Below are 13,481 nucleotides of genomic sequence, written 5' to 3'. Positions count from 1 at the left end.
AAATATCTGTCGTGCTGGTTTCATTTGTTTATCGATGCGTTGCAAAAGGTCGTATTGTCACGCAATGAAATGAAAATTCCTGACAAAGTTGTTGAAGATTCATTAGAATTGAAAACGAAAACATCAGACAGTGATCAAGTCCAGCAATTTATCAGCCGATATATTATCGATCAAAGCAGAAAAATGCCAGCGAAAGAAGGGATTTTGCAAAAAGACTTTTTGGAGCAGTACAAAAAATTCTGTGCGTTTAATAATCATTCCGTTGGCGATCTCAAGAATTTTTGGGGACATCCACTTATCAGTGACCTACCAGTCAAAAGGCCTCAAGGTTACGTCCATTATCTCTTGAAACTGGCACCGGGAGTCAAGGAGATTAGTTCAATCTAAATATCCAAAAATATTACAAATTTTCAAAAACATTTACAAGTCTTGTTAGAACTCTTGTAAATTTCGAATATAACGGGACAGAGGTCAAGGGTTCGAACCTCAGCGACGACATTCGGATTGCATTAATGAGATCCGCGGTTTTTTGTTTTTCGGTTTTCAATGTCCGAGGACATTTCTGGCCGGCCGAGCCGAGCCGAGCTTCGGCATTTTTATTTTTTAAATAAAAATGCATTTTTCCTCCAAAGTCTTTGAGCAAATTCCAGAGACAAACCCTTATTCTCCATAATCTGATTCGCTGAGAAAAGGACCATCGCCCCGCCCCCCTCCCCCCTTAGAAGGAGAAATAAAAGGACCATCGCCCCTCCCTCCCCTCCCCCTCCCTCCACAAAAAAAAATAAAGGACCATCGCCATCCCTTCCTTCTCTGGTGGAAGGATCGAGACTGGACTGAACCATACAGTACCTCAATAAAAAAGAGGTGAAAAAGTGGGTGGTCCTCCAAAAATCTTCTTTTTTTCGCTAAGGCCTTTTTTTTCTTCCATACGAAAGCAATTATTCTTTATCACTCTCTCACTTCTTCACCTAAAAAAAATAATAATATAATATAGTCTATATTGATTGGGATCTAAAATCGAGGTTACCCTCGGTCACTCTCACCCGCGCGAAGCGCGGACGTTAAATCGCGCCAGCGATTTCATCTTCTCTATCTACTACTCAGAGCAGCGTGTGCCAAAGTCGTTCAGCCAAAACGATTCGGTAGAAACCAAGCTGAAACCGCTCAAATTTGCCATCCAATCTGTCCAATCTGTCAAGCAAATCAAACAAGTTCAATGAGCTGACACGCCGATCCATGACAACAATGACAGAAATTGCAAGCTATCAATGTCGCAATCAGCTCGACCAAATCCATTCCAATGCAAAAAAAAAAAAAAAAAAAAAAAAGGACCAACGCCCCAACATCGGGTGTCCGAATTTTGCTTGCTTGACTCCCTTGGCAAACTCGTTACAGCAAAGCACACCACACCGCGTTCTATTTCCTTTCGAATATTAATAGTCCACATCACTGCTAAGATTCTGGTCCAGTCCCTCTTTCCCAGCCTCACTCTTCCGTTCAACATCTTTGACAACACAAAAGCACGAGCTCTCGTGTTCGCTCTGGATTGGTGTTTTTTATTTTTTTTTTATTTTTTTATTTTTTATTATTTTTTATTATTGTATTTTTTTTTGTCCTTTACCGAACAAGGTCGGAATGCCCGGACGGTCGCCATCGAGACAAGGCTCGCATGCCAAGCGTTCGACGCCCACACCAACGCTGCGTCGCTGGCTCGTTCTGGCCTTGCTGAGCTCGTTGCTGCTGGTTGCGCTCGTCGACGCCGCGACTCCATCAAAAGCCCCGCCCGCCTCAGCCGCTGCTGCTGATCAGCATGCTGCTCCTGCCGACATTGAGGCAGCCTCGAGCGATGACAGTGCTGCTGCAATGGAGAGCGAGCTCCAAGCGAGTGGCGTCGAGAGCAGCACTGACAAGCTGGGTTCGTCGTCCGACTCGGCCTCCTCGAAGGGAGCAAAACGACGCTCTGGTGAGTTGTGTCATGCATTTTTTTGGGGGGTTTTCTGTTTGCCTTGGCTTTGCAAAGCATCACGCGCTGCAGCGGCAGTCGCATCGGGACGTGGAGGGAGCGATCGATTTTTCGCTAGGGGCAAAGCGTGAATTCCTCCACACCCGTTCGCATGCCTTCTTCGACCTCAATGCGTGTGACTGCATGTGGTTGCCTGTTCTGGGGGTGGCGTTTTGCACTGCGTGTTGGTGCGAGTGGAATTTGGTGCATCACCAGTTTGAGCGAAACTCGACACAATGCTGGAATTTGCATTTGTCGACTCACGTTGCTTATTTCCATCATCAATAGGCATCTCCTCCGAGGAAGCCGAAGCAATCAAGCAACTGCACTCCATGCTTGACAAGGACAATGATGGATCCATCAACATGCTCGAGTCAACCAAGGTAAAGAAAAGAATGCCAAACTCTTCCTCAGTTCAAAACCTCAAACTCACACCCCTGCACCCTGTTGATCTGTGCTGTAGTTTCTATCCGGAGACGACGCCAAAGGCATGGGTCGAGTGTGGCAGGCGCGCCAGCAAGCATTCCACAAGCTGGACACGGATCGTGACGACAACGACTTTATTTCTGTCAGCGAATTGACCACAGGCTGGGCACACTCGCCAGGTTGGGCTTTTTGGTCGTGTCTTTGTGCACAGTGGCGTTGCTGTTGCTTGCTGAAGTTGACGTTCAAATCAACTCACTTATTGTCTTGTTTAATGCCCAACAGTCCGCTCGTGGACGACAGAAGGCGTCACCAAGTGGCTGGTCGAGAAAGTGCAACTGCCCCAGTACGCTGCGGCCTTCCGTCGCAACAATGTCGATGGCAAAAAGCTGCCGTTCATGGCCATGAACAATGGCTACTACCTTCGACAGAACATTGGTGTGACTGACCACGAGCATTTGAACCGTCTGATCAACCAGATTACGCTGGATGTTGTTTTCGGCGGAATTCGTACGTAACCCTGTCGACGTCTCCTTCTTGTTTCGATCCTGCCTTTGGCAGTTTCTGTCCTACTCACTTGACACTTTCATTTCAACCGATCCCTTTTTTCGTGTTTTTTTTTGTTTTTTTTTTTTTCGTTTTTTTTCCCCCGAACCCTTTGATAGCCGATGATCGAAACATTTACAAGGAAGTCGCTCTCTACGGACTGCTGATTGCCCTGCCCATCTTGCTGGCTCTGTACTTCCGCTCGCATGCCCAGTCAACAGCTCAAAATCAAAGGCTGCGGCAAATGGGCGAATCTCTGACGAAGGCGCAGCTCGCGGCTGACGATTTTGAAAAGCGAATGAGTGAGACGACCGCCGTCCACGGCAAAAGCGTGCAAGAGATTTTCAACCAAAAGCAAGCACTCGAGGCCAAGCTGCAGCGCGAGATTGATGATGCCAAGCGCGAGGCCGCGCGTCTGCAAACGTCCCGCGAGAACTCTGACCAACTCGAAAAGCGACTCAATTTCGCAGAACGCGAGCTTGATCAAGTGCGCGATGCATTGCGGCGTGCCGAGCAGCAGCTGCTGGCACAGAACGAGCGGGTGCAGTCGGATGAGCTGCGCATCCTGCTGCAGCGAACCTTCGCGATTGAGATGCAGCAGCACACCATCCGGCGCCAATCAGCCGAGCTTGAGCTGAAGGCAGCCCACGAGGCGCTCGAGAATGTCACTCGCAAGAACAAGAACTTTATGGGCAGCTTCCGTGTCGCTCACGGTGGCTCCTTGGACAGTCTCAACGATGCCGTGCACTCGGCGCTCCAGACACTCTCGCACATGCGCAAAGAATCCGAGGAGATGTCACTCCGCTGGCAGCAAATCGAAGATGTCTTGTCCGTGACCGTTCGCGACCACAGCGGCCTGACCACCGGGATGAACAGCAACGGCAGCAACGGCATACCTCGCGTTGTTTCCAACAATGTTCTCGACAACTTGTCAAGCGGTGTCAACACCGCTTTCCTATCGAAAACAGCGACCATGACATCGCTTGGATCACGCACTGGTCGAATCTCTCCTTCATCATAAGCTCTCTCTCTCTTTTAGTTGGAGTGCTGTTATTACGTTTGCGAGGGTATGTCGTTGTCGTTGTTGTTGTGTAGATGTCTTGCATGTTTCATTTTTTTTTTCGCATGAATGAAATGTACAATGAATATTCACGAATTTACACATGAAGCAACCGACGAGCTCGGTCCAGACGCTGCTTGTGATAAGCCAACTCGAGAGCCATCAGAAGACGGTACATGTAGAAGGCAAACACAACAAAAATGGCGGCGAAAGGAGATATCAAGACCACCGAAACAATCTTGGCCGTGGCGTGGTAATAAAATCGCACATAGCCAATCATTGCTGCGCTGGCAACAAAGAGAATGACACTGGAGACAGTGCTGATAAGCCATACGGAGGTGATGATCACTTGGAACCGATCGTAGGCCACGGCAGTTGGGTCGCGGCCTGACCCAGCGAAATCCCCGCGACTCCCTTGACGGGTTTGCACGGAACGATTGGAAGCCCACAACAAGAGGCTCTCGCTTGACGTTGCCACTGTCAGCCCGCTCGCGAAACTCGGGGGAGCCTGGAGCGTGGCGCGTGCCGATGGCTGTTGGGGCTGGGTGAGTTGTTCCAGGCGCCGCTGCTCTCGACGTTGAGCATACTCGGCAAGGTTTTGTTTTCGCCCCTCGATGAGGGAGGGGTTGATGACGGGGCGAATAAACGAGCCCATCATGAAGGCGATCATGCTCGATGTGCACTGAATACTCGCAATCACAGCGTAGGGCACCAACACGGATGCCGGAAGCTCGCCAAACTTGACTTCCACCAAAGCGGTGAACGCAAAGCCAGAAATCAAAATGCCGAGAAACGAGGAGACCTTGAGGCGCACGGAGGCTAGTCGGAATTTGATGTCGGCGACACTCGAATCGTCGTGGTTGCTCTGTGAGGTTGTTGTCTGTGCCCTGCACAGCGTTTCAAGCATACAGACAAACAACGTTCGAGATCAGTGACGACGCTCAAACAACAGCAACAAGCAAAAACAATAACCGAAATCTTTGACTGGACAAACACACCTGATGGATCGGGGTCTTGACGAAAATCTACCGGTCGAACTCCCGATAGATGAGGCAGGAACGGCAAAACTCACGCCCAGCGACCGGTTGGATGGCACGTCAACGAGTCCAGTTGGACTGAGAACCGGCGATCCGCTCGTGAACAGCGGGCGAACGGTGTCGGTAATAATGCTTGCGACCTCCACGGGACTCACATCCAGAAATTCGTCCTCGACATCGTCGCCGCTGACTGATACATGCAGCACCGTTGCAGCGTTCGCGTCGTCGGCCTGACTTGGCGACGGGCGGGTTGCCAGCTCGAATGACACTGCAGCCTGCTGTGGATGGCGTTGCTGCTCCTGTGTCCAACCGCCAGAAGCAGCAGCCGCGGGTGCAGCAAGCATATTTGCGGCCACATTGGGGTTGAACCCAGATGATGCTGTTGGATGAGGAGGAAGGGCGTTCGGTTCCAATTGCGCGAACGCTGGACTACCTTGTGGTGGTTGTTGAGCGCCCGCCTCGTGTGCCACTGGTTGTCCATCCACGTCGATCAAGTCGAAGAAGACATCATCTGCCGATTGGTCGCTCGCGCTACTCTGCAGCGACGCCGACCTCTGCATCCGGGGGCCACTACTAAGATTTGGACGGTCAAGAGAGACTGAGATCAACCATTCTCAGCTTCTCTCTCTCTCTCTCTCTCTACATAAATTACAGCACAGTCATTCGAACTTGACCTTCACTTTGAGACACGATTCAGTTTCAGTTTCCAGTTTCCCAAGTCCAGTCTCACTTCAGGCAGTCATCATCACTCCTACCAACTTCAAAAATGCTCCGTGTACGGTTGTCATCATCGCGTTGTGTGCTGCTTGTGCTCTGTCTGCTTCCGCTCCCCGTTGCCTGGCTTCTGCGTGTTCGTTCTTCGTGATTTGCCCATAACAACCCCCCCCAACAATCCAACCTTGTCCATGTCTGTTCTCGCTGACTTGCCCCTTTGCTTTGCTGGTTTGATCATCGCAGTCTGCCATCACGGCGTCATCCACTTTGACGTCCGCCGCTGCCACCGCCGCTGCTGCCACCTCCAGCAACGCCACCCGCCAGTTCCACGCCATTGTGATGGGCCCGCCTGGTGGAGGCAAGTTTCAGTTTCGATTGCTCGTTGTGTTGTGTTTGGCGAGGGGGAGGGGAGGCGGTTGAGATTCGAATCCAAATTGCAAAAAAACCATCGTCCAAGAAGATGATTGTCATTCGTTTTTCGTCCCTCTCTCACGACTCTCACTCTCTGTGTTCCGCTTCCTCGCGCTCGACAGGCAAAGGAACCATCTCGTCATGGCTCGTTCGCGACTTCCAGTTCAAGCACTTGTCCAGCGGCGATCTTTTGCGCAAACAGGTTTGTTGTTCGTTCGTTCTGGTCAACGTGATTTTGCCGTTGGTCTGTGGTCTTGGCTGATCGGCCGAGTTGATCAGCTCAAAGAAAAAGAAAAAAAAATGGCGGGAGCTGCTGAGACTTTGGAGTCATTGTCTTGGCGGGAGACAAAGTGATGTCAAGAAGAAGAGCGCCAACTCACTTTTGCCGATTCGACTTCCTCAACTTCTGCAGATTGCCCAAGGCACCGAGCTCGGTCGCGTTGCAAATGAATACATCAAGGTTGTGCACGTCTACTTGTTTTTTGAACTTTGAAAAACTCTATTCGAGTGTTCATTCACTGTACTCACCGCGAAACCACCCCCCCGTGCCATCCACCATTCACAGAAAGGAGCCCTTGTGCCGGACAGTCACGTCCTTGGCATGGTCTTGGCGGAGCTGGCCTCCCTCGACCCCGAAGAACGATGGCTGCTTGATGGTTTCCCGCGATCACTCGAGCAGGTACTGGGCGAGGATGCTGTTTCAATGGGCTTTATGAGGGTTTGTTGATACCACCTTCAACCTCACTTCCATAAATGATGTAGGCCAAAGAACTTGACGCTGCTTACAAGATCCATGCTGTCATCAACCTGGACGTTCCACACGAAGAGATTACGGAACGCATCAAGCATCGGCACGTGCACATTCCAAGGTAAAGGAAATTGGGAGAGCGCGCGTTTGTTGATTCAAAAAGGCTCTGGCACTGAATTTCAGTTTGTTCTCGCAGCGGTCGCGTTTATCACACCATCTACAACCCACCCAAACAAGCGGGCCTCGACGATGTGACTAACGAGCCGCTCACTCAGGTATCGCTCCTATTTTTGTTTGCAATTGCAACTTGTGATGGTCGTGTGCGCGCCCCGCCCCGAGACACTTTGCTGACCCTCTCGATACTCTTGTCTTGATGACACTCAAACAACGTGCAGCGTGAGGACGACAAGGAAGAAGCAGTTCGTGCACGGCTGGTCAAGTACTCTGCCATCACCCAGCCACTGGTGCACTACTACCAGCAGCGTGGTACGTTGCACAATTTCCCCGGCACCGAGTCCAAGGTCATCTACCCAGAGGTTGCCAAGTACTTGAAGGCGGTCATTCCTCCAGCATGAATCAAGCGTCAATTGGCGTTGTTCTAGCCGGACTTGGACTGCACACATACCAGCCGGCCGATTGTGTCCGGATCATAATTTCACTGATTTTTGGGACCCACCTATATTACAATGGGGGTTTTCGATTGTGTGATCAGTCTAACCGTGCAAATTGGGCTGCTGGAACGGTGACTGTTTATTAAAGCTCCAATTCCCACTATTTTTGTCATTCGCGACGCTCACGCCGTTTTGTGCCCCGTCTTTCCTCTCTCTCCCATACCTGAGCATCACTTCCAGCACCACGGCACAAAAAGCGGTGCGTCTCCATCTCACCTGGGAGAGACAAGGGAAGCGAAAAAGGACCGAAAAAACAAAACCGAAGCCTGCAATCGCTCGTTTTGGAAGGATACAATTGCCGGCCCTGAACAAGAAAGTTGCCGACCAGAACGCCGACTGGAACAAACGCTTCGATGACCTGAACAAACGCTTCGATGACCAGAACACGACAATTGCTGGCCAGAACACGACAATTGCCGGCCAGCCCACGACACGACAATTGCTATCAGTTTTCTTTCTGCACATGTGACTTCATGGTTCGGACTCTTGCAGACATCATCGACAACAATGTCGTTCTCAAGGCCACGCTGAAACTTCCGCCCGACAGCGAAATGCGCCAGTGGCCGGTGGTCGACGTCGCTCTCATCGACTGGGCAGTGATGCAGCAGGCTTTGCTGGACGAACTGCAGAAAGAACCGAGTGCGACCTCGAAGAGACTCGCTGCCATTGCTCTGCTCCAACGTTTGCTGGAGCAAGAGATGGGTGGACTCAGTACGGGTCCTCAGATACGCGAACCCAAGACTCGCTTCAAAGGCGTCGTGAACGGGGTGCTTTCGCTCAAGGACGGTTCAGTTCAATCCGCGGCTTCGAGCGAGGGCAGGTCAACTCAAGTTTTCGCTCCGATTGACAAGCTGCTCGGGCACCTCGAAGACCGCCTTGGCAATCTCGCTCGCCTGGAAATCGTGACACTTGATCTCTCAGGCAACGACTTGCGCAACAGTGACATGCCGTACATTGTGAAACTCGTCCAAGCACTCAAATGTCCGGTCATCAAGTTGCGCTCCAACCGCCTGGGGATGGGCATCCCAACCAAAGAAGAAAATACGCCTGTCCACTACCTCGCCTCGCTCGCAGCAGAGGAGTTCGTGCGCTTTGTTGACATTGTTGGCAACTATGTTGCGGCAGTGGACTGGGCACCGGCCTATCAACAGTATGCAAACGAGACCACCTGGAACAAGTTGGTGTATATTCCGTTGTCTTGGCTGGAAGACCACAAGTGGTCTGAACCGGACATCTGCGGCCAGTACGTCGAATCCGCAAAGAACTGCCACAAGAAGTTTTACTGGGCCAATTTGAGCGATCCTGTCTTTACACGTCATGATTCGCTCAATTAAGTTGCTCTGCCTGGCCAACCTTGGAAGGAAAATGATACATGTATTTTGTTTTCGTGTTATTTTCAGCGGTGACATTGTGTTGCTTGTCGTTCTGTCGTCCCAGCTACTCAATGTACATTTTCGTGTTACTGTTCGGAGCAAGATCTGAGTGTATTGTCAAGGGCTATACGTTTGGTTCACAGAGAGAGATTTGCGCTGCACTTTGATTCTTCGACCAATCCCTCCCCCCCTTCTTTCCCCGCGTGTGACCATTGCCTTTTGATGCTGATGATTGATCTGAGCAAGCCCAGTCTTTCTCAGCGCATTCACATCCACAAATGGTGGTCAGTACTCGCGTCGTTTTTCGTTGGATTGATTTGCATTGAATTGAATTGTGGATTGAATTTGGCTACCTTTTTTTTTTTTTTTTTTTTTTTTTTTTTTTTTTGGTTTTTGGTTTTTGACTCTTTGGCCTCTTGCTCCCCACTCCCTCCGCCCCTTCCCTTCGACCGTTGCCCTCCTTGCCTCCATGCATCATGTGCATGATTGTCTGTTTGTTCACCTTGCTTGCGGGCGTCTTCTTCCGCGACTGGATCCTCCACTTGGATTTGCTTTTCGTTTTGGGCAGCTCGTTCTGATTCTCGGCGATCTCCATATTCCCCACCGAACAGCCGATCTCCCCGCCAAGTTCAAGGCGCTGCTGGTGAGTGGTTCGAGGACACAATGTGATGCGTGCTCTCTGTTCGCCCCCGCCCCCAAGAGTGGTCCAGTTGTCGCTCTCCTGTGTCCCTTCTTCTCGCGTTTCGTTCGTTTGCAGCGATGACCTCGCTTTCCCCAATCTGCAGCCAGTCCGACTTGCACTGCGCTAGTCTTGTGTGACTGAAAAACACTGCCGAGCTTGCAGGCGCGCTCCAGTTCTCGGCCTGTGTGGAGTGATTGGCGCGAAAGCGAGATCTCGAGATTGATTTTTCAGAGTCACTTGACTTGTTGGACTCGACCGGATTGCCGTTCGCTGATCTCGCTTGGCAGCAAAGGGAGAACCCGGACCTTCTGACACAGAGTTGATGCAGGGTTTAACCGAACGACTGTGATTCATGTGCAGTCCTACCGGGATCACCAACTTCAACTCAATATCAGCACTTACATCAACATCGCTGTTAGCGCACCCCCCCCCACTCCTCCTCCTTTCTCTTTGGTCACTCATCGAACACATTCAACTTTGCTGCTGTTGTTATACGAATTCCACAGGGCCCCGGCAAGATTCAACACATTCTTTGCACCGGCAACCTCTGCAGTAAGGACAGCTTTGACTACTTGAAGAGCCTCGCCAGCGACGTTCACGTCGTGAAGGGAGATTTCGACGAGGTACGTGTCGTCGTTGATGTGTTTGATTGAGTTGTCGCAGTGAGATTTGCACGCGAGTCTCATCAGTTTTTTTTTTTATGATTATTTTGGCTGTTCTTTTGGATCGGTCTGCCGCGCAGAACCCCCACCTATCCCGAAAACAAGGTCGTGACTGTCGGTCAGTTCAAGATCGGTCTCTGCCATGGCCACCAAATCGTGCCGTGGGGCGATGTGGAGAGCCTCTCTCTGCTCCAGCGACAGGTGCGAAATCGAGTTGAGGTTGTTTGTTGTAGTCATGCGTTTTTGGTTGGTTTGTGCTCTGATCGCTCAATTTCCGCCTTTATATCGTTGTTCTGTCCACAACAGCTTGACGTTGACATTCTCATTACTGGCCACACACACAAGTTTGCCTCGTTCGAGCGTGAGGGCAAGTTCTTCATCAACCCCGGTTCGGCAACCGGTGCTTTCACTCCCCTCGACAGCGAGATCAACCCATCCTTTGCCCTTATGGACATCCAAGGCGCCAACGTTGTCGTGTACGTGTACACCCTCCGTGGAGAGGAGGTCAAGGTTGAGAAGCTTGACTACAAGAAGCAAGCTTAAAAAAAATAAAAAGCTGATTTTGTAATCATGTGCGTGTGTGTGTAGTGCAATCATGTGTGTGTGTGTCCTTGTGTTATTGGGGTTTCCCCTCTTTGTGTTTCTTGTCCGATAAATCGACCTCTGCCACTCCTTCCTTTCTCTTGAGTGTGTCCTTCCTTCCTTCCTTCCTTCCTTCCTTCCTTCCTTCCTTCCTTCCTTCCTTCCTTCCTTCCTTTTTCTGGAGCGACAATAACTCAGTGCCATAGGGCCATCAAGACAGTGTCAGAGGACAGTTATTATATAGTTGGTAATGTTTACATGGCAGCCGCATTATCCTCGTCCTCGGCCACCCGTCGAATCTGCACATTGCCGACGGGTTCAGCTGCACCCCACTCAAACCCGCCAGGTTGAGGGACTTGGGCAGCGGCGCCTTCGGGGACGGTCGGTACGACTGGTCGTGTCTCAAACAACCAAGTGCTGCATTATTTCCAAAGATGAGTGTATGCATTGCAATTCTTACCCAGTCAGTTGTTGTGCATGACTTACAAGAAGCGAGGGGTTTTGAGTGGATGCGCGCCAAACTCGAGAGGCACAACGTCGTGCAAAAAGTAGTAAATGTGTCCAATGGCGATGCCAATGATATCGGCGGCGGTAGATTCTGGCGACGTGATCAGCGAGAAGCCTGACCAAGCAAGAGGGATGGAACCGCAGAGTCGCGTCAGAATACAAAAAGAAAGGGTTGGCAAGGTCAACATCCCGACTATCTGTTGACCACACATTACCACCTACCCAGCAGAATCCAGGGCAAAAATGGCGCTCGGAACGAGAACAAGCCCAGGAAGAACATGCGCGTGCTGCCCTTGTGCTTGGACCACACGTAAACAAGCATAAATGTGAGGGCGGACCCGAGAAAGTAGCTCTCGAATGAGGTGTACAGCTGCAGGAAGGATGCAATGATCTTTGAGAACAAAACAAGCGCAAGTATCCAAACTGTACAGTAAGTTTCTTGTTCGCTGACAGCAAAAAACAATTCTGAAAACTACCCATCATCAAACCTTACATTGAGCAGAACGACGCCGATGGTGATCATGTAGAAAAAGTCACCCGACCTGCGGTGGAAGAGCTCTTCCTCCAAGCTGCGTGAGTAGTGGTACACAAAGAACATGTGGAAGAAGAATCCCACTTGTAGCCCTCCGAAGAAGCACAGGTGTGTAATCAGCCTCCAATACTACGAGTTTCCGAGAAGGGCGGGATTTTCCAGTGATGAAAGTGGACAGATACATGTCGCAAGCAGTGGGGTGAGTAAGCGAGCTGAGTTGGCAAAGTACATTGGTGTTCACTGCGCCTTCCGACACAGCGCTTCGATGAACTCATAAAGGCCAATCAAGCATTGTTACCTCGTGCTGGTAAAAGATCAAGTCAAAGCGGAAGAGCAGCTGGAGCAGGTTGACGACTCGTAGTTGCTGTTGCAATTTGAAACAGAAGCCAAACGACGCAATGGCGAGCGAATCAGTCAGCGCAGCGCAGAACAAGACAAACACAGCCGCATGAGTTCGATGACACTGGAAAGATGGTTGTGGTGGAGGTGGAGGTGGAGGAGTCGGAAGATGGGCCTGGGGCACTTTGGACTTTCAGCCACTCTAGTCTAGCTTGTGGCCCAAGGAGAAAGAGAGAACGACAAGCTCGCAGGACAGAACGTACCACTGCCAAGGCCGATAACACGCATGCCGTAATGTAACAGCGGGTGACGATTGGCACGCCAAAGAACCAGCGCTCAATGGTCGACATTGGAAGGTTTTGGTGGCAATGACGCGTTTGGCTCGTTCTGAGAAACTGGAAGCGCGCAAAGTCCAAAAACAAAAATAGGACTGTCGTGCATGTCATGCATGGACGAGGCTTCAAAAGATGAAGGCAATGTATTCCGACCACAAGCTGCGTGGAACCGACAATGAAAAAAGGTTTTGGATTTCAAGTTCTGAGATTTGAATGCTTGTATTTACAATGAAAAACTAACAATACACAGGATTTGTTCCTTTAAACATAAAGTAACAACCCCATTTTCGTGGTGTACAATATTACGAAAGGCGGATTTGGAAGAGCAGTCTGAGACCCATCCTTCAAAAATCTAAGGTCGTCGTTGGTGCGCCTTGGGAGCAGGGGTTGCTGACGAGACCTGCTGCCACGGGAAGGGGTTGTTGCGATGGTCAAAGACAACATCGGTCTTCCTTGAGGTGTGGATCATTGATCCGACGCCATAGGTGACAGCGGTGCCGACAACGGCGAGCAGCGGAATGATTTCCTTGAACTGCTTGACATCGGCAATGACGGCGTTGATAGCGCTCATGGTTGTATGTAGCTTGTGTAATAATAAGAGTAGGAGTCTTGTAAAGGCTTTTTCTTTTTCTTGATGAAAAAAAGAGGAGTGAGGAGCAGCTTGGGTTGGACGAAATGCGCTTTTAAACTGAGCAAAACAGAGTGCGAATCGGAAGTGCGAGGCGATCTCGCACTCCTTTTGGTCTGTTTCCAATTCGCTTCCAGCTGCTTCCAGCTCAGCAGAGCGTTGAAGTTTGAACTCACGCTCTCGAATGGAAATCTGACTCTGTGCATTTTTGAGTGAACGATTGATAATA

General features: G+C 50.5%; 7 protein-coding genes across 8 annotated transcripts; 4 read left to right on the top strand and 3 right to left on the bottom strand.

The window, feature by feature from the left end:
- Positions 1–1,588: 1,588 nt before the first annotated feature.
- On the top strand, positions 1,589–4,132 carry CAOG_00133 (hypothetical protein). Its single transcript, XM_004364947.2, has 5 exons — positions 1,589–1,963; positions 2,291–2,385; positions 2,466–2,607; positions 2,711–2,935; positions 3,091–4,132. The coding sequence occupies exons 1-5, from the start codon at positions 1,636–1,638 to the stop codon at positions 3,990–3,992; spliced, it is 1,692 nt and encodes a 563-aa protein (XP_004365004.1). The 5' UTR covers positions 1,589–1,635; the 3' UTR covers positions 3,993–4,132.
- Positions 4,063–5,642, bottom strand: CAOG_00132 (hypothetical protein). The gene is made up of 2 exons (XM_004364946.2): positions 5,030–5,642; positions 4,063–4,918 (listed from the first exon to the last, which is right to left on the bottom strand). Exons 1-2 carry the CDS (start codon positions 5,626–5,628, stop codon positions 4,129–4,131), a joined length of 1,389 nt encoding a protein of 462 aa, XP_004365003.1. The 5' UTR covers positions 5,629–5,642; the 3' UTR covers positions 4,063–4,128.
- Positions 5,643–5,773: 131 nt separating this feature from the next.
- On the top strand, positions 5,774–7,714 carry CAOG_00131. Of its 2 annotated transcripts, none has more exons than XM_011271634.1 (8): positions 5,774–5,843; positions 6,026–6,140; positions 6,316–6,395; positions 6,606–6,653; positions 6,759–6,872; positions 6,956–7,062; positions 7,138–7,216; positions 7,337–7,714. In XM_011271634.1, exons 1-8 carry the CDS (start codon positions 5,835–5,837, stop codon positions 7,514–7,516), a joined length of 732 nt encoding a protein of 243 aa, XP_011269936.1. In that variant the 5' UTR covers positions 5,774–5,834; the 3' UTR covers positions 7,517–7,714. The 2 variants fall into 2 exon arrangements, with proteins under 2 accessions (XP_011269936.1, XP_004365002.1); XM_004364945.2 differs by having other exon boundaries at positions 5,820–5,918.
- Positions 7,715–8,064: 350 nt separating this feature from the next.
- On the top strand, positions 8,065–8,946 carry CAOG_00130 (hypothetical protein; the record flags this gene model as incomplete). Its single annotated transcript, XM_004364944.2, has 1 exon — positions 8,065–8,946. Exon 1 carries the CDS (start codon positions 8,086–8,088, stop codon positions 8,944–8,946), a length of 861 nt encoding a protein of 286 aa, XP_004365001.1. The 5' UTR covers positions 8,065–8,085.
- A 515-nt stretch (positions 8,947–9,461) lies between these two features.
- CAOG_00129 (vacuolar protein sorting 29) lies at positions 9,462–10,872 on the top strand (the record flags this gene model as incomplete). Its single annotated transcript, XM_004364943.1, has 5 exons — positions 9,462–9,473; positions 9,554–9,628; positions 10,174–10,290; positions 10,435–10,530; positions 10,636–10,872. The coding sequence occupies 5 exons, from the start codon at positions 9,462–9,464 to the stop codon at positions 10,870–10,872; spliced, it is 537 nt and encodes a 178-aa protein (XP_004365000.1).
- Positions 10,873–11,128: 256 nt separating this feature from the next.
- Positions 11,129–12,748, bottom strand: CAOG_00128 (derlin-2 like protein). Its single transcript, XM_004364942.2, has 6 exons — positions 12,553–12,748; positions 12,249–12,314; positions 11,912–12,079; positions 11,641–11,809; positions 11,398–11,533; positions 11,129–11,328 (listed from the first exon to the last, which is right to left on the bottom strand). The coding sequence occupies exons 1-6, from the start codon at positions 12,733–12,735 to the stop codon at positions 11,166–11,168; spliced, it is 885 nt and encodes a 294-aa protein (XP_004364999.2). The 5' UTR covers positions 12,736–12,748; the 3' UTR covers positions 11,129–11,165.
- Positions 12,749–12,824: 76 nt separating this feature from the next.
- Positions 12,825–13,257, bottom strand: CAOG_00127 (hypothetical protein). Its single transcript, XM_004364941.2, has one exon. The coding sequence runs from the start codon at positions 13,193–13,195 to the stop codon at positions 12,977–12,979; it is 219 nt and encodes a 72-aa protein (XP_004364998.1). The 5' UTR covers positions 13,196–13,257; the 3' UTR covers positions 12,825–12,976.
- Positions 13,258–13,481: the final 224 nt, after the last annotated feature.

This window comes from Capsaspora owczarzaki, assembly GCF_000151315.2.
Source record: "Capsaspora owczarzaki ATCC 30864 unplaced genomic scaffold supercont2.1, whole genome shotgun sequence".
Lineage (NCBI taxonomy): Eukaryota > Filasterea > Ministeriida > Capsasporidae > Capsaspora > Capsaspora owczarzaki.
Note: the sequence above shows the minus strand (reverse complement) of the source record. Positions and strands in the feature narration are given on the sequence as shown.